This window comes from Chaetura pelagica, unplaced genomic scaffold (assembly GCF_000747805.2).
Source record: "Chaetura pelagica isolate M959 unplaced genomic scaffold, ChaPel_1.0 scaffold57, whole genome shotgun sequence".
Classification (NCBI taxonomy): Eukaryota; Metazoa; Chordata; class Aves; order Apodiformes; family Apodidae; genus Chaetura; species Chaetura pelagica.
Genome location: NW_009954217.1, coordinates 987,284 through 1,007,684, shown reverse-complemented (window position 1 = coordinate 1,007,684; position 20,401 = coordinate 987,284). Strand labels below are relative to the sequence as shown.

Here is a 20,401-nt window from a genome sequence, read left to right as displayed (position 1 = left end):
AAATTTTCAGCAAACTGGGATTGTTTGGTCTGGAGAAGACTGAACTGAGGGGAGTTGTGTTAATCTCTTTCGATACAGAAAAGATTATTCAGGAAAAGAACAAACTGTTAGTCATGGTTAATTTGGCTATTAGGAGAAGTAGTGGATATGAATTGCAGTAAGAGGGATATAGTGCAGACATGCCAAAAGATTCTCATGATGAAATTAATTAAGCACTGAGCTGCCTTACCTGGAAGGCTGGGTTATCTCAAGTGCTATCTCCAGGGCTGGTTGGAGAAGGTGAGCTGTACAGACTGATTTTGCATAGTTGGTTCAGACGTTGGGCTAGAGGACTACTCCCAAGATCTTCTTAAGCCATCATTTCTCAAGTTTTCTGGCATCTGTTAGTTTTTTTTATTTGATTTCCTAGTAATCCCCTCAAAGGTAGATTTCTTGTATGCCTTGAGCACATGCTGGGAGTTCCTCCCACAAGCAACTGGACTCCTACACTCTGAAGTTTCCTGAGTGAATGCAAGATTGTATATGTCTTTAGTAAGAATGCCATAACAGATGTGTTAGTTTATAAACATGATTACTTATTTAGGATCTACTTTTGCTTCAGGTTGTGCATCCCATTAGTAGGGAAGGACAGCTTTTCTATGAATTCTTGGATGGCTTTCAACTCACATATAGGACTCCAGATTTGACTTTTTTTTTTTATGTGGAGACTGCTTAATACTTCCCAAACTGGTATATGTTCCTATGTTGTTATATAGAACAGTTTTTTATAGTGACAGTGGTGATTTCTTTCACTTAGACCTTTCCCTATCATTTATCAGAGAAGCATTTTCCCTATAACCAAAACAAATACAGCAACTCTACCCATAACAATATTTAAAATTCCTCATTAATTACCCAAGAAAAAGGAAAAAATATGATCATCAACATTTCTTATTTACTTTATTCTTATTTTAAAAATTATTTCTGTAAAACTGCAAAAAGTGGTCTAAAGAGTTTAGCTGTTATGAGAATATATTGGAATTTTTCTATTCATCTGGCCTAGTTATTATCTTAGTTTTTTATTTGTGCTCAAAATATATAGTACCTGAAATCTGCCATAGCACTATAGAAGACAGCTAAAGGGATTTCAGGACTTTATAGCCCTTGCATAAACTTGGCATCATCTATAGTTATGTTACTCCAAGCATGAAGAATTTTACTTTCCATTTTTTAATTACCCTTATCACTTTAAAGTGTTTTATAAATACCTGACTTTACTCCTAGTTGCTATAATTTACACCTGTTACTTCTTACGTTATTTTATATACATCAAGAACACCCTCATCCTTTTCATGTATTCAAAGACTTAATTTACTCACTAGTCAGTTATTTTTTCAGCCTGAATTTAGTTGCAGAGTTCTTTTTTCTGGTCTTTGCTGATTTCTTCTGGACTCCCTGTCTGGTTCTCCTTCAAACTGAAACATAACGATCCAGCCTGCACAAAGTGCTCTGGCTGAAGTCTCACTAATGCACAGTATAGGAGAAACATCATTTAATGTATTCATGAGGGCAGAGTAGAGGGGGAATACTATTTTATATATCCATGTTTCTCAGGATGACATTTGCACCTTTTGCAACAGTGAAACATTTGTTCAACATAGTATAATCTATTAAAGCTGTGAGCTGCTATCTGTCTGTCCTTCCTGACCCACAATGTGCTGCTACCTGTTAGTTGTCCCTGTTAAACTGCACACTTCTTTTTTCCTGACTCTCTGTAGTATTGTTTTAAATAACTGTCCTGACCTTCAGCATAGCTTCAGCCTTTTCCAGTGTTACTGAGATAATTTGATCACTGTATACTCCATTTTATCATCCAAACTGCATTAAGTGTTTATTACAAGTATTGAATAATAGCAGACTAAGAATAGACTTTTCCAGGCCCCACCCTGTACCACCCCTTCCATTCTGACAGTGAATCAATGACAAATTTTATCTTCCCACAGCTTTCTGATATAATTTGCACTTAGCCCTGAGGGACTAGTTTTGTTTCAATAGGTTGCTTATGACTGAGAGTGTAATTTGAGATGGTGTCAAAAATCTTTCTAATGTTAAGATAAATGGCACCTAGATGCTTCCCTCTCATCCAATATACCTTTTACCCTCTCACTGAAGGAAATGTGACAGCTCATTCTTGACAGATCCCTTTTGGCTGTTATTTATCTTATTTGTTTGTTTTCTCTGTGATTCTGAAATGTGTTTGTGTATTTCTTTCAGGATTTTTCTGAGAATTTAAGTTAAACTGAATGATTGATAATTTCCTGGCTGCTTCTTTTTCCCCTTTTTCTGAGCAAAAGCACTAAGGTTTCCCATTTGCAAGTTCTCCATGCTTTCCCATGGAGTCTCAAGCCTGTCCATCTTCTCAGTCAGTTCTTTAAGTACTGTAGAATAAGTCTCAACATTCTCAGTCCATATGAATCCCCATTTTCCTGAAGTACTCTCATTTTGAATGTGTTCATCTTTGTTTCCTCAGCAATAAGGATTTTCCCCCTTTTTCTGACTAAATGTGCTGTGTGTTCTCTTGCTGAAACTTCCACATGCTAGTTTTGTGCCTGCCAGATCACTAAGTTTCTCCACTGAATTTTCAGTTTAATTATTGACTCTTCATTCTAAGCAGCAGCATAGACTGCTGAAAAATCTCAGTATAAAACAGTCTGTTTCCTGCCAGTTCTGAGTTAGTTCAGACTTCCAGATTTTTTATATGTGATTTTGTTACCTAGCTGGAACTGTGTTTAAAGGGCCCGTGTGATTTTCTTTTGTTTATGTAGTGCTGAAAATTCAAAATTATTATCGTGGAAAACTGTGACTGATCACTATGAGGAGATGACAAAGAACGTATGAGCTATTATAAGGGAAAAATATCTTATAGTAATGTCAAAACATTAATCTCAGTGTTTAGGATTTTGTAGTGCCTCAGGGTAGAATGTACTACATGTATTAGCAGCTTTTTTGTCCCTAAAAACAGGTTGACAAATACATCAGGAATGGTTTAGGTATAGCACCTCTTTTCTTGAGACAGGGAAATAATCTTGATCCCTACATTTCAGCCGAGCTTGTCTGTTCCTCGGTCACCGTCAATTAAAGTACAGGATTGCTGATCTGAAGGCAACTTTGCTCAACACGTCAAGTGCTTCACTTTACTGAAACACTCGTCAGAAACTGAGAAGCACAGGATCACGGGATATTCTATCTCTGTTTACTGTTATTCTTTGAGAGGTCAGTGATGAAGTTATTGCCTTTGTGCTTTCTGTCTTGCTGCTACTTATGCTTGGTTGGAAAGCTCAGAAAATACATGCAGAATTGCCTGCTCTCTTCTTTCAGTTCCCTCGTTTAAAATCTTTTTGCTACAATGTCCTTCAAAAAAGCATCTGTATGGCTACTGACCATCATGCTAATCAGTGTTGCCTTACTGGTTTTGGTATGTCTTTTTCTGTATTCTTCTGATCCTGTGCTCTCCTTTATCTTGTGGTTTGACTGAAGTCTTTAGTATTGAGACCATCATTTTTTCTTAGCCCCTAGTGCAATTGAGGTCTACAGCTATTATGGCAAAATTGGTAACAATAGTTACATTACACTGATTTTGACAATCTGGATTCATTCTGGTTTTGTTTTGATTTCTTTTTTCTTTAAATTTAAAACTGGATCTTTTTGTCCTTGACTTATTCCTTCTGCACATGCCTCTTAAATATTTGTAAGTGTAGTCTGTAAGTATACGCAGCTTTTCTCTAGAGAGATAAAATCTGTCTGGCAGACTGAATGTAATGATCATTACATTTAGGCTCATAATGAATTCACTTTAGTTGAACCAGTTTTAGTTTAATTTTGGGTTTTGATGGTTCAGATGACTTGATTGGACAAGGTACATTAGAGACTTGAACTTTTACTGTGAGAACAGATGCATTAGACAATTAAAAAAGCTAAATATTAGACTAAATTGCCTTAATTAATTCACTTGCTATGCCTCTCTGATGAACCTTTTCGTCAGAAGAGAAATAATTCCAGGAACTTCAGACAAAAATAAGAACAACTCCTAGTGACAGCTGGAGGTAGTATTTCAGTTCTTTGTAATTTCAACTAAGAATTTGAGTATCTCTTAAAAGCCATATGAAGGTATATGTACAAGCCTTGATGCTTCTGAAAGTCTTGGCCAACTGACTAAAGAAGGAGATTTTTGCCCGCTCCCACAACTCTGTTAGAATGCACTACTCCTCTGTCCAGATCTTGTATACTTTCATTTATTACAACAATATCCTTAAATATATTTTTAATTTTTAAAAATATGTATCTAGGTCTGAGATAAGATTTCAAAAATGCATATTCCTGCAAGTGATAATATAACATAATCAGAAGCATTAAAATATTATCCACCAGTATCTTAATATAAGCCCTCTGAAGGCTGCCTAATGCCTTTATGTTTTCGCTGGTTACTGAATTATGTGAGCAAGTGATTAATTTTTCCATGATTGTTAAGAATGGAAAACAGTGGTCTTGTACACATAATAAGTTCAGAAATGATGTGTGACCTATTAACAGCATTTTTGATCAGTCTCCTCTGGTTGCTGAGGGCATTGCTGAATGAATGAGTTGCTTGATTATTGGAAGAACATAGGTGCCAGGAATGTGAATGTGCTACTTGTACTGTGTCATGTAAAACTCATATTGTTTTAGCCCAGTTCACACATTATTAAATTTTAGCTTTATTATTAGATATGAGAGGAAATTGTATTTATAATGTTCATGAAGGATAGAGGTGTTTACTCGCTTTTTATATGAAATGGCATTTTGACTGTATTTTAATGGTTTAGTGAACTGTGAATCTTAACACTGCAAATTAAAGCAAATTGCAGCTCCATCAAGCTGTTATCTCATATAGAGATGATTTTTATGTCTATTTAAATAGCAATGAAGCCATTCTCTTTTTGAATCATGATGCATTTCATAGAAAATGAAATGCTGTCATACTCCTTCTGATGTTTTCACTCCAGTAAGTATTGGAATAGTAAAAAATGGAACCTTATCTTGGGGGAATGTGAGATACTTCATCATAGCACATCAATCCGTCAAACACTTGCCAAATTCAGAGAAGCTACTAAAATGCAATTGATAATAATTTTTAAACTGTTAATACTAATAGCTTCAGAGCTAGGCTATTCCAGTCCATCTGAGCTAGATGATGAATTCCCATAGATTTAACAATGAACTTTGCCTTGTCATGTATCGTACTGTAGCGAACAGCAGCTAGATGTCACATGAAAATGAAGGTGACAAAATAAATCTTCTAGAAACTGAATTTACCTAAGGTTACTTAATCTGAGGCTCACTCAGCCTCAGCAGGGTCTGAGCAGTATGAAAAGTGCAGCAGCCCTTGATCAATAAGTAGGCTGACATACTGCAGTACTTTTTCATTCTTTTCCAATGTTAAACAAACCCTCTTCTTTTCTGTGTTTCATTTGTCTGGCTTTGGCTTCCTTGCCAGTTTCTTTTCTCCATGAAAATTTGGTTTAAAAATATATGGCTAAAATTTAGCTCCCCTGAACTTAGGCTTGTAACATTTGAACTTCCGGATAGTTTTGGGGCAGGATTTCCAAAGTGTTTAGCTTGTGAAAATTGCAGATGGAAGCAGAGTGGGATTTTCAAAAGCCCTTAAACAGACAAGGTACTTAGCTCCCATTTAAATTAATCAGTTGGATTGAACAAGTTTGCTTTGGCACTTCTGAAAGTTCCACTGCTAAGTGCTTATGTCTATATATAAAAATATGATTTTCAAAAGAGTCTGAGCATCCAGCAACTTTCTTTAAAGTTTATGACTATTTAGCAGTTCTGAAAATAGTACAGTCTCCCTGACTGTGTTCCCAAATTATCCTCCTTCACTTTTTTGTTTCTTACGTTTCTACTATCATTATTGTCTGTTGTGGTTTGGGCCTATGTTGTCATTCACTCACACGCCCCCCTTCACACACACACACACACACACACACATACTGTGGGGAGGACAAAGGCCAACTAGAAACTCATGGGTCAAGACAAAGGACAAGGAGGATTCTTCATCAATTAAGGTCACGGGCAAAATGCACTCAAATTGGGGAAAAATAATAATTTAACCTATCTCTAATCAAATGCACACAGGACACAGACAACACAAAGAGCAGTGCTCACATACGTTACCCTCACTCCTCCCTTCTTCCTGGTCCCAAATTACTTTGTTCCCAATTTCTCTGCCTTCTTCCCTCAGCAGCACAGGGGGACAGGGGATGGGGTTTAGAGTCAGTTCACAGTCTGGTGCTTCCTGCTGCTCCTTCCTCCTCAGGGAGAAGGATTTCTTACAGTCCTTCCCTGCTTCCCCACAGGGAGAGAGTCCTCCAAGAACCTCTCCAACATGAGTCCTTTCCATGAGGTGCAGTCCCTCAGGAGCAGGCTGCTCCAGTGTGGGTTTACCACAGAGTCACGATCTCCTTACGAAACAGTCGCTTTCTATGGTGCAGGGTTCTCCATGGCTGTAGGCCCAAGTTCATGGGCTGCAGGTCCACATTCACCCCTCCTGACACCTTCAGGGGATGCTCTGCCATGTTTGTCTTCCAGGGCATACAGGGGGACAGCCTGCCATCTCACCATGGGATGCGGGGGAACTTCTGCTTGGTTACCTCCTTTCCCTTCTTCCTCACCCACCTCAGGATCTCCACTCCAGCTCAGGTCTTCTGTTCTCTCTGCTTTCCCGTATTATATCAGTTCTTTCATATGTTAATTGTAGAGGTGCATCTATTCTCTCTTTAATGGCTCAGCTTTGACCACCTGATTTGGAGTTGGGGGAGTTTTTAGGAACTTCTTAAAGGAGCCACCTCTGGGGTTCTCCATCACTACCAAAAAAACCTGTCAAACCAAACCAGCACATTGTCTAAAGTTAATCTCAGAGAAGAAGTGGGATCAATAGTGCTAGAGTCTACAGAAAGAAAAATAATTACATGGGTGAATCTTCTGCATAGCTTTCAGAAGTTTGGTTCTTTGGTGTATACATTCAGTGACTGGAAAACTGATAGAGCTTTAAGACCATTGTAATGATTTCTTCTGAATTATTACATTCATATTATGCAAAATTAATAGCTCAAAAATATACTACAATGAGTGTGCACGTTATGGATACCTAGGAATGAGCCAGATGTCCAGAAGTAGCATGATTTTTCAGTCTTTAATTGCTGCATACACAGAAGAACTTAGCAGACATGTTTGGATGTTATAAAAACAAGCAGTGCTAATCTGAGGTATAGTTTCTCTTGCCCTTTACACTGCCTCTGTTACAGTAGTGTCTAAATAACAGTCTGAGGGTGTACACATTTTAGCATTTTGGTGTCAATCAAGAGGCTACTTTTGAAATTAATCTCCTAATTATTCCCACTTAGCACACTTGCTCTTTATGGAGTGTGTCTCAGGCTCTGTGAACTGGGCTGCTTTTGGTTGAAATGGAAATAGAAGGTGCTTTCCAGAAAGACATCTAATTTTCTTATGGTTTAGGAGAGAACTTCGTAGAGTAGGGATGATGATTGGACTTGGTGATCCCAAGGGTCTTTTCCAACCTAAATAGTTCTATGATTCTATGATTCTTTGATCATTACTGGGTGTGTTCAGTCCCCTGAACTACATCAAAAGTAGTTCCGTATAAACTTTCTTCCCAGAATCGAATTTCAAATACTGATCAAGGTGAACCTCAGGCACTGCAATTTATTGGCAGCCAGGAGGAGTTTTTAAGCATTGTTTTGGACAATTAAAGCACTGTCAAGACAAAAGTATGTGAAATCATAAGTAGCTGTACAGTTAAAAGTTTGTGTTTTTTTTTCTTTTATAAAGGTAGAAGTTTTGAAAGACAAAGGAATTCTGTGTAGCTGTCTGAGCCGTGGGTGCACAATACAGTAAATGTGGCTTTAGAACACTGGATGCTAGATCAGAAACACTGTAGTGTGTATGGTATTAAGTGCTGATCTGCTATGAACTTGCTTTGCAAGTTCAAATGTGCTAAAAAATATTGGACATCTTAGCTTTATCCTGTCAGGCTTTCTGCCAGATTAGATATTGCCTGTCCATGCCATTCTAAGTGTGAGCTGGATCAGGTGTTGTGTACTCTGCTGGTGATTCTGTATTGTGTGCTATAATCTGGGTGAATATGCAGTAATGTTCTTTCTTGAGTCATCCTAAATTTATCCAGAGATTTAGATTAATGACCATGGCCTCCTGTTGCCCCCATTATCATAGTAGCTGGCTAAATCACAAGCTTTGATATATTTATTCTCCTAACAACACTGTGAAGGACAATATGTCTTTGCTATCACACTGAAACATCATAACATGTTTTCTCTCCTGTCAAGTAGATGAAACAGTAAGGACTATGCAGCCTTTGAGAATTGCAGTGATTAAACTGTTAACAGAGGTGAATATTTTCTTAGTGTCAAGTGCTGTGCTAGGGCTCTATCCAAGTGGTTTCATGCAATTGGATTATTATGTTTTTTTAGAAAGCTAATTACTTAAATGATTTCCTTTTAGATACTCACCATATTCTGCATTCTGTGTAACTACCACAGTTCTTGATCTAAAATATAGTTAACTTCTGAAGGTTCAGGACAAATCCAAACTCCTCGGAAGTCTTTGAGTGACTCTGGGGTTTCACAGAGCTTGTCATATGAACAAATTTATTGCCTCCTTCTTGCTGTGTGGTGAATAACAGAAAAGTTCTACACTGTGTGGGAGAGTGGACAGAGGCGATGAACCCAGCTGCTTGTTGCTGCTTAATTCTTCCAGAGTGGTGCTTTAACCAGTGTGGTCTCCAAGGAAGCCAAATGAGGCTGGTGATGTTACATTGTGGTTTTATTGAAAATCTGTTAAAAATTGCTAGAGAAATAGACCCTTAAGGCCAAAATGTGCCTTTTGATAAGCTGTCCTCATCCTGTCCTCCTTCAGGAGGAACTGAAAACATTCCTGAGATGTGAAGTTGTGTTATTGCTCTTTCAGTTATAAATAAAGCCCCCAAATTAAACAACAGTGGTAAGCACTTAATAGACAAGACCAAGGCATGTCCTTTGTCCTTGAGTGCTTACCATTTAACAAAGGAATCTTGAAGGTTCATAGAATCATTAAGGACCTCAAAGATCATCAAGTTCCAACCTCCATTCCATGAGGAGGGAACCCTACCACTAGATGAGGTTGCACAAAATCTCATCTAACCCGGCCTTAAAAACCTCCAGGGATGGGGCATCAACAGCCTCCCTGGGAAACCCATTCCAGTTCCTCACCACCCTTATAGGGAAGAATTTCTTCCTAATATCTAACCTACATCTCTCCTCTCTCAGTTTAAAACCATTAACCCTTGTCCTATCACTATCTTCTGTGATGAAAAGTACCTCCCTTTCAAGTACTGGAAGGCTGCTATAAGGTCTCCCCGGAGCCTTCTCTTCTCCAGCCTGAACAGCCCCAACTCTCTCAGCCTGTCTTCATAGCAGAGGTGCTCCAGGCCTTTAATCAAGGTTGGAGCATGGGTGCCACATAGAAAGCTTCTGGTGCCTACAGGTAGCTCTTTGCTGCATGCACACTCACTCGGTGTGTCCTCTTGCAGAGCACGGTTTTGCTAAGGGTGGGCTAAGGAGAGCTGGGACCAAAATGAGTGATATTATTAAGCAGTAGATGCTTTAAATCCATTCATTTCCTGATCAGATTGTACTGGCATATTGGAAGAGTAAAGTGGATGAAAAATATTTTTTGTTGATGCACTTCTGTGGAGGATTTAGAAAACAAGACTGCATTCTGTACATAGTTCTGTACTACAAAAAGATCCTTGGATTTTTTAAACCAGTGGGACTTGAGTAGTAGCCATGCCATGAGTTCTTTTCCATTATTAAGCAAAAAGGAGCATATACTCGTTTTTGTTTTCTAGAAATGCAATCAAAACAGTTTCATGCATTTCAGGACTTAAAAAGTGGAAAAGTATCAAGTATCTGCTTTTGTGGAAAAAGTATCATTATAAATCTTTTTTCTGGCACTCTTCACTCTGCTGCAGTGCATGCAAGGAGATTTTAATATATTTCTGTACTGTACTAGAAACTTACTTGAAACTCAGCCGTATTTCATAATTAAATGTTTGAGAACTACTGGTATTTATATTTGCATGTGATTAACTTTTAAAGCATTGTGTACAGGGCTTTTTGCTTTTAAACTAGCCTGGAGTCAATAAATATCTTTACAGATGTCAATTTGGTCAGCAGTGAAGACATAAATAGAAACTAATGATACTCATCAAGCCTGTGGCATGAATGTTTTATTGGACACAATCATTTAACACTTTCATAAAGTCAATACAAGGGAAAGAAACTGGTTTCTTATTATGGTAAACTGTGTTTGTACTGTCAGCATGCAGTGATTTATGACAAACCTGTGGCCGGGATTAGGATATTATAGATGGGGGAAAATAGAAGGCTCATTAATTTTTTATACCCACAGGTAGAAGACATGCAGTGGGCTAATAGACAACATACTCATCCAGCATCTGTCTGCAGCTTGCCCTGTAAAGCTGGGGAAAGAAAGAAAACGGTGAAGGGAGTGCCCTGCTGCTGGCACTGTGAACGCTGTGAGGGGTACCATTACCAGGTGGATGAATTCAACTGTGAACTGTGCCCCATTAATAAGAGACCAAATGCCAACCGTACGGATTGCCAGCTTATCCCTATAATCAAACTGGAGTGGCATTCTCCTTGGGCCATTGTGCCCGTCTTCATAGCTATTCTTGGTATAATTGCCACTACCTTTGTGATTGTGACATTTGTGCGGTACAATGACACCCCGATTGTCAGGGCCTCTGGACGGGAGCTGAGTTACGTGCTCTTGACTGGGATTTTTCTCTGTTACTCCATTACTTTTTTAATGATTGCAACTCCTGATACAGTCGTCTGCTCGTTTCGAAGGATCTTTCTAGGACTTGGCATGTGTTTCAGCTATGCTGCCTTGCTTACCAAAACAAACAGGATTCACAGAATATTTGAACAAGGTAAAAAATCCGTCACAGCGCCCAAATTTATTAGTCCAGCTTCCCAGCTGGTGATCACTTTCAGCCTCATATCCTTGCAGCTTATTGGAGTCTTCATCTGGTTTGCTATTGATCCACCACATACCATCGTAGACTATGGAGAGCAGAGGACACTTGAACCAGAAAATGCCAGGGGAGTTCTCAAATGTGACATTTCAGATCTTTCTCTCATTTGTTCCCTTGGATACAGTATTCTCTTGATGGTCACATGCACTGTTTATGCTATAAAAACAAGAGGGGTTCCAGAGACCTTCAATGAAGCAAAACCCATTGGATTTACTATGTATACAACCTGCATAATCTGGTTAGCTTTTATTCCAATCTTTTTTGGTACGGCCCAGTCAGCAGAGAAGGTAAGTGATGATAAGCTTACAAATCAAATGTTACCGTCTTTTTATTATCTTACAAACAAGTAATTCTGAATGCTAATTGGAAACAAACTCTCAGAAATCACAGATAATAAAATATATTATTCGAAAGGTAGGTTTCCTATATTTTAACACAAGAAACTGAAAATGGTTGTGGTTTGACTGGTGTAATAATGTTGACATTTTCTCAATATGTCCTTAAATGACTGTTTCTTCTTATGCTTATTATTACTCTTCAATGATGCCCTAGCCTGTTACGTGAAGCACTATAAATCTTTGTTATCATCCACAGACCTGATAGAAATGGTTACATTTCAAAAGTCTAGGATCAGCTTACATTTGTCAAAAATAATGGAGAAGAATGCCCAGGCAGAATGAAAATAATTCCTTTTCTATCTGGTTGATGCATATAACCTTAAAAAAATATATTTAAAAAAATGGAAGAGTGAATGAAGTTTATGTAAGATCATAGAGTGTAATTCACTTATTATTATCTCAGAACAAAATGAAAATATCTTCCTGATATTTTAATGATAAATTAAATGTTGCATATTCAGATATCTGTTATTCCTTGTTCGGTTGGCATGGATCTTTCCTGATATCAGTCATGGTGACCAGTACAAAATATGTCAGACATTTAATTCTGTCTCTCAGTTCTAATGGGAAGGCAGAGGTGACTGTCAATGGAGTGAGTTTTTGTCCAGCTGCAAAAATAATTTGCAATAATAGCAAAAAATGGCAGGTTAGGTAGGTAAGAGCAGTAATACCAGCATCAATCTTCAGAACTGTAAATCTGAGATTTGGGAAATTTTTAAAAATAAGAAATTAACATTACAAGTCTTTTACTGAAACTCTCTCCCCATTTCTTCTAGCAGGAGATTTTTAAAATGTTTTAAAAGATGCATTTTTCTTTAATTCATTTAATTGGAAAATCCAACATGTCCACTTATAGTTGTGCAAAGGTTTGACATATCTCTGGTTTAGAGGCCACTCTTGCCTGCAGAATTAAAGAATTGGTTTTTATAGCTTGATAAAATAACTCCAAATTTAAGCAGAGTATTTGTATAGGGGAGAAAGTATGGCAGAAAAAAATTTCTTTACTAAAATTGAGGTAAGCAGGCTTGCTGAATTGGTTCAGGCTTGATTTCTGTGGCTTTTTGGATTAAGTCAGGGGAAGTGAGTACCAAGGTAATGGCATATCATAGAGCAAGCAAAGATAAATAATCCTCTTTGCTATAGAAAGACATGTTTGGGTGAATTGTATTTAAGTTTTTACTCTTTTTGAATGTGTAGGCTGAAGTCAGAAAAATACTCTGTTATATAAATGTGTGGTACTTTTCCTTTTGACAACTTGGGTCAGCTAATTTTATGGCAAGCACCTGTAACAAAAAAATATGGTTTTGAATTTCTGGCAATGATATAGTGAATTTTAATTTACACTACTGGTTCACTTTAGCTTGTAAGTAAAGGATGATTTGGGTTTGACCTATAAAGGTAAATAAAAATGAAGTTATTGAGAACACCTTTTGCATTTCTTGTATGTAACCCAAGTCTGAACTGAAATTGTACTAAATCACACAGCTTCTAACACTGAATTTCACTTGTTTGTTGCCTTTTTCTGTAAATAAGATGTTATTCTTCAAATAATGACTTTTAGGAGCTACAACCCCAATATATAGTAGCTCTGTAATTAAAACATTTTTTTCACAGTGCTTCCACTTTTTGCTGCAAATAAAAACATCTTTCCACAGAGTCTTATGGACATCATCATAATAGCTCACACATTTATACAACTAAAATGCTTGTTTAAATTGGACAACAATGTAATATCTAGTGCACACATATTCATTTTCTGAATAAACTCAGAGTTGTTTGGAGGTTTTGCAATTAATGCAGAACACCAGAAGAAGCATTTTGAAAACATGCTAATACATTGTAGAATATCTTATTTGAAACTCAGTATTCAGACTTCTTTTAGGTGCTTACTCCCTTTGCAGTTGATGTTAGAATCCTGTTATAATGTTTTTTAATGGCTTGAGTTTGTTCAGAAAGAACATAGGAATAATCTGGAGAACTTAAAAAAACTTAAAAGCTGAAATGCTGCCAGTAATAAAATTTAACAGAACATTAATTACAAGCCAGTTGTGCTACCAACTAGCAATTCATTGAACTACTAGCTTTAGACACCTTTAGACACACTTCTGCTTGAATAAAGAGTATTTAAAACTTAACAAATATGTCTTGAGGAAATTCTGTTTTCCTAAACATTAGTAGTACAACAACAACAGAAATTGTTATTAACATTTGAAAGAGAGGTAATATTGCTTAATTAACTATTCCATGAACACAGATTAAGTAGAAAGCATCTTGAGAAGCCTTTATTTTTATTTTACTGTTAAACTGTTTTGACCGATAAACAAAAAACTATGACCATTAATGATAAAAACAGGTGTCTAGATCCAAAATTTATAGATTGTCGTGGAAAGGTTACATTGATACCTTGGGGTCAATTCCAAAAAGTGTAAATTTGCTAAGAGATTCTAGATAGAAACTAGAGAACTATAAACTTGTATGGCAGGCACAAGTCCATAAATTGAGTGTTGATGTCCATCAAACTTCAAATATGTGTGATAAAAGCCATGTAAATAGACATAAGTACATTTCTGCAGACAGAATCTTGCTTGTATGTTCTTGCTGTGAAGCACAGGATGGGAAACTCATCTATCTCCACTGTGCGTTTTAGGAATCTTGGGACTTTAGCTGGCTAATATAGCTGAGTTAAATGCTTCAATTTGCATGATGTGGCACTTCCATAAGAGAAAACATGGTAAAAGTTAAGGTAACTTGACAAGACTCAGTGGGAGTACGTTGATTTATGGTTTTGACATTTGTAACATTTTTAACAGCTCCTTATAAAAGACACTGTTTCTACTTGTATATTTTATCTCAGTTTATGTAAAAGTTTAAAATTAATACAAAATTGAGAAAGCTACCATATAATTCTGAAGAAATTAAAAATAATGTGCATCTATGACCAATCAACAAAAGGTGAAAATACCATTTCAAAATAACCTTGCATAACCCAAGCTTAGTGGTTTTTATGGAACTCCGTGTTTATTGTTCTTAATCTAAAGCAGTAGACTAGCCCCCTGTGCTAATAAGCACACCATTTTTAGATTGTAATTTCTATAGATGTTCTGCAGAGAACAATAAGAACATTGATTTTAAGTCCTGTGTGATTTTTTCTTTTTTTTTTTTTTTTTTTCTAATTCATGCTTTTGTCTATTGTTGATCAATCAATCCTGTTTTGACAGCTGCTGCTTTACAAAAGGAAGCACTACAAATAATTAATTTTTTTCCAGTGCATCATTGAACTGAATGAAAAATGTAACCCTAAGACATAAAATACCAGTTTTCTAATACTTGTGTAAGTGTAAGTGAGGTGCTTTAGAGGAAAAGTAATGAAATTCTGTGAGAAAGTATCCTGTGAATACAGTTTTCATCTTTGTCATGCAAGTGTAAATGGCAAACCCAGGAAATATTAGGATCACCTGTACTGGAGATATCTAAACTGTCAAAATTACTGGAATGCCACAGAAAAAGAGTGAAATTAACTTAGTGATTAAAACAGATGTTGATGAACTTCGGAGTAAAATTACAACAGCAGATGGCACAGAAACCAGCTAGCATAGGTGGCTGTCTAAAGTATATTACTATTTGACAAACTGAATTATTATTATTTGTTTACCCTTTTGCTGGTTTTGACAGGTGGATCAATCATGTCCTTTCATAGATAATAATTACATCATTTATTATATTAACCAGGTGAATACTTGCTTCCCATGCTATGAAAGAATGGAGGGTATACTTTTTGTTTAGAAGAGAGGACCACAGAAAACAATGAACAACTTCTTTCTTCTCCTCCCATCAGAAGCAATTGCAAGGTGTCATCAAACATGGCAGATAGATTTTAGTGTATTTTCCAGTTATTCTGACAAGTTTGATCTCTCTTTTCATAACTGCAGAAAGGCAAAGCAAGTTGTTAAGTATGGTATATTTTTTTCCTTACATTATTGTCCTTAAGATTTTACTATTTGAGCTGTTTTCATCCTGGATTTCCTGATCATGTGGATCTTATGCATATGTCCAGCTGTTAGTAACATTAAAAGAAGCTAGAAAGACTTTCAAGAATATATCAATATTCATTTGACTTGGAAGCTTCTAATTGAGAAGAGGAAGCTACTCAGTTCTCAGTGGGATGGAGATGTAGTGCTGTCAGTATGGTAAGATACGTTCCTTAGCTTAACAAAAAAACCAACAAAAACAACAACAAAACACAACAAAAAAACTACAAATGACCAGTCAGGTAGAGACCTTTTACTTCCTCTGCATTTCTACAAAATTTAAACAATCTTTTTGTTGTTGTTGCTTATGCTATCAGTTCTTGGCTAATGTGTTCCTGTGAATGTAAGAAAATAAAGCATCTTAATGATGCCTCAGAATGTGTTAATGAAGCAGACTACACTAAGCCTTTTCTTCATCCTAAAACATTCTCTTCTAATTCTGATCATATTCATAGTTTTAGCTCTGCAGATAGTCATTGCAGTACACATCACAGGAAACGTAAAGAAAGATAACTTATCATGTTAGTATTTCTTCCATTTTATTAATAATGTTTGGCTTTGTCAAATCAGAATCTTTAGTGTCAACACTGTGTGTAGCATGAGGATTAATTAATCTGAGGGATATTTAGAACCATTTTCATTATTACAGGACCCAAAGTTAGAAGACTGCTGAAGTTATATTTTCCACAGTTGATCATTGTTCAAAATTAACAAATCAGATAAAATTCACCATATTGTCTGATAGAATTATCCCTCCCTCTCATATGAAAGTGTATGTTAAAGAAGGAGGTGTTTTTTGTAAGGTTTTATCATTTCAAGTTTTCCAGATGTAGATATTTTGTGAGCTGAATTATTTCCAAAATTGATAATTTCCTAGGATTTGTGACCTAATTCTCATCAGAAATTAGGAATTTGTTGTTCTGCTGTAGGAGCAGAGTGGGAAAAAAGATGTGAATAATAGTACAACTGAGTTACAATTTGTTGCCCAGTCTTCCTCTTCTCCTTTGCCATGTGTGAGGGTAGTGCCTTGCTCCTTGCTTATCCCTGAGACAGCATGTTTCCTTCCAGATGAAGTTATTCAGTGCACTGCAGCTCATGGATATTGCTGGGTCTACCTATTGGCTGAACAAATGTAATGGTTGCAGCAGCCCTACAGGTCTTTTCTTCCCTCCCCAGCCTTCCATGAGCTGGTGCAAGAGGACAAAGGAGTGGTTGTACTTTTCTGGTGTGGCTGAGTAAATTGCTGCTTAAAAGGTAATTCTAATGAGAAATTACTTAAATAGATCAACCTCCTTTTCTTTCAAAAATCACTTGGTGGGAACACATTCCACAAGCTTTTTCTTAGGAAAAGCTGCCCTGTTCCCACTAGAATCTCAAGCAAAAATTATGGAGTAAGTTTCTTGGCTAATAACTGAGACAAAAATGATGGACTGGGTATTTTAAAATATTGTGGGCATTTAGAAACCTTTTTTTTTTTTTTTTTAGGTTCATTTTTTTCTGTCTTTTTAAGTTTAAAATGAATTTTGGAAAAAGAGTGAGTTTGAATTTAAAACAGGATAATTTCACAACTTTTAAATGGTTCCCATTTTCTTAAATTGAAAAATGTCTGAAGTGAATGTTAGTGGTAATATCAGAGTTGCATTTAAATAAACATATATCAAAACATTTCTAAACCCTTTTTCGGACAAGTACTGACTTTCTAATAAATAGAACTATATTATAGTTTAATTATCCAAACTGCATTAGATTACATAGGAAATCAGAAGGAATTACTGCAGTCAGCTAAGTCAATCTCTTGTGCAAAAAACTGTCTTCAGCTCTGTTAATTTATATGCTGTTCAGGTTCATTTCTATAATTAAAAGTCATAGCTTTCTTTGTCAGGTAGTCATCTGCTCCCTTGTGTAGCTGCTTTGCTACAGAAGTGAATGATCAGATGAAAAACAGGTAAGGGTCTCAAGCTCTTTCAAGTTGTTTTGAGGTGAAATGGGTCTGTAAAGGTTTGTTGAAGCACCCTTGGAATGAAGAAAAAAATCCCTCTGCTTCTGCTGGCTCTTAAAATCTAGGTGTGACCTGCCTGTTTAAAGTACATGGAAGCTAGGGGGAAGATTTCTTTTACACTGTGCTACCCACTCAGCAAAATCTTGTGGAGGGCTGAATGCAGCTACTTTTTAAAATTCTATCCCCTATATAGTATATTTGTTATTCAGCATAGTGTATACGCGAGCACACAACACATAGGTAATTTTAAAGACACACCTTTATTGTTTTGAGATAGGCTTATGGTCTTTAGGGTTTTATTTCATTTCTCTGTTTACTTTAATAGTAATTAAGCCACTGTAGTTTAAAGTTTATACGCTGAGCACTGATTTTATTTATAAAGTTACTTGGAGGTAGCAGAAAGAAATAAAATACCAGCTTCTCTAAGAAGGAAGGGGAATATTTAATAAAATATAAAGCCTTTTTTTTTTTTTTTTTCAGTTCAGTGAGACACTCATGTGCATTTAAAGGTTGTATAACCTGTTCTTTTCTGCATGATTGCGTATCTGTTCCGGTAAGAGCATTGAGCTGTAGTACCTAGTTGTGTACATTGAAGAGATATGCACCTGTCACATAATGGAAAACAGCAAGGTTCTGCTTATCTGACATGTTTGCTTCTGGCTCCATGATGAATGATAGCTTCTTTCCCAAAGACAGGAAAGAGCTGTCAGAAAAATTAAATTTGCTTGTAATCTGCTTCCTGTCCCATCCTGGGGAATGTCAGAGTTGGTAACAGGTATGTGAAGAAGGAAAGCTTGTCAGAAAATCTTAAAGATATATTTTTGGCTACTTCCTGGCTTTTGTGAGAAGTGTTTAATTCTAACTGAGAAGTAGAAACAATTTTGTGAAGCACAGATAGCTAAATAACTCTGTCATCTTTGTCTAATTTAGAAAAAATAATCAGTAATAATAGAGTGCAGTTTGTGATAAAAAATGTTTCACAGATATAATCCAGAAAACAGAAAAAAAAAAAAAAAAAGCCTTATCCACTGTATTTCCAGAAATCAGTTTCACCTCCTAAAAATGTTGATCTTTTAGCTTTCACTTGTTCAGTGCCAAAAATCTGTCTTTCTTCATCAAGTGCAGTTAAAGAGAAATCCTTCAAGTTGCACTGGATGATCCTTGCACAGTAAGAAAGAGATCAGTCTTTGCTACTAAGATGCTAGAAACTGTTAAAGATGTGCTTCATCTGCAAGTGTACCTTGTATGGGGTTCTCACTGTGTCCTTATTTTGCATAGGACAGCATCCAAGTCAATGATGGTTTTGCATAAAGAGAAAAAGCAGATAATATATCTTACAGTTTGATCATATTCTCAACTGCTTCATGGCCTGGTGGTCAAGCACTGACAACTGGTGCTCAGCCACATAGCATCTGAAGAGGATCACAGGCAAGTTTAACAGTTCATTAAAAGCAAACGTATTTCTTTCGTCAAATTGCAAGCCTCTCTGCAGCAAGAAAGGATTTGGGGATTCAAGGGATGCACATAAAATATTGCTTCATGTGACCTTATAAAAAAAGTAATTGAGACAAATGGAGCTCCTGCGTCTTATTTTGTACTCAATACAGTCCATTATTCTGGATTTAAAATTAAGGGATATATAGCAATTTTTGGACTCAGATTCCTAAAAAGTGTAAGTTCATTCTCACAAAAGAATATGTGCCTACAAACTCATTTCAGACTGAAATCCGGTCACAGATTGAGACCAGAGCATACTGATGTGTTACTGACCAATGAATCATTCAGTGAGCAGCTACAATACTGCCCTATGACCTGACAGGATGCCCTTCCTTTCAGCCATTGCTTCATAACAATAGTGACTTGCATTTGAAAAATCCATAGGTTGCTAGAGCACTGGAAGGGCTGGTTTAAGTTGGACAAAGCAAAACTAGTGATGCCACAAACTGTATAGAAAACATCTTTGAGCAAATTTATCACTTACTGTATAATGGAATTGAATGTGTTTGTAAATACACAGGAACAGGGTTTTTTTATGTTTTTTTTTCAGTTAAGAATGATATGTTAAACCAACATACTAGGAAAATTGTATCTGTGGGTAATAGGAAGTTAATTGCAACTATCTTTTACTCTTGCTGAGAAAACCAGGAAATCTTTAAGTAGAATGCTGTTTAGAAACTGGTTTGGGACTCTTTCTGGCATGGTCTTGTGAGATTTCTTGTGCTTGCTAACTCATTCCAGGTTGGAAGCAGTACAAGAAATAGCTTTTGTTGCAGCTTTAGCAGTGCATTTACCTTACTGAAAACAAGTGAACAGATGTGTGAACGACAGAAGAAAAAAAGTTTAAAAGGCTTTTACCTTAGCTTTGAGTAGACATTCAACTTCTCATCTTTATTATTTAATTCAAATAGAATAATTGGAATAATGATTAGTTCCACTTTGGCATAGGTTTCATAACACTATCAAGATTTTGATCTTACAGTTATGATAAAATCCTTGGGACTGGTAAATTGTCATACATAAGCTGAACCTCAATAGCAAAATGTGCAAGCTCATCACCACATCTGGACCTTGACTCATGATCAGCACCTAATCAAAGCCACATTACCCTGTATTTCCTTTAAACTAATATAGTTTTCAAGGACAATTATGGTGACTCAACTGAAGTGTTAGTTATGGATAGCATATTAAGTTGAGGTGTGTTTCAGCCCCTTATGTGCCAATAAGTGGATCCAGACCAGAAATTTAATTAGATATAAGCCCAGTAAAATTTGTAAAAGATTTGGTAAAGACAATAAAAGTCTAAAATTTCGTGTAG

At 36.4% G+C, this 20,401-nt stretch overlaps 1 protein-coding gene across 1 annotated transcript in view; it reads left to right on the top strand.

Annotated features, from left to right (window-relative positions):
- The window catches only part of GRM8 (glutamate receptor, metabotropic 8), a 339,426-nt gene that overhangs the window by 274,939 nt on the left and 44,086 nt on the right, over nucleotides 1-20,401 (top strand). Inside the window, exon 8 of the mRNA XM_010003390.1 lies at nucleotides 10,513-11,448. Within this exon, the coding sequence (XP_010001692.1) occupies nucleotides 10,513-11,448 (936 nt within the window). The remainder of the gene's footprint in view (nucleotides 1-10,512; nucleotides 11,449-20,401) is intronic.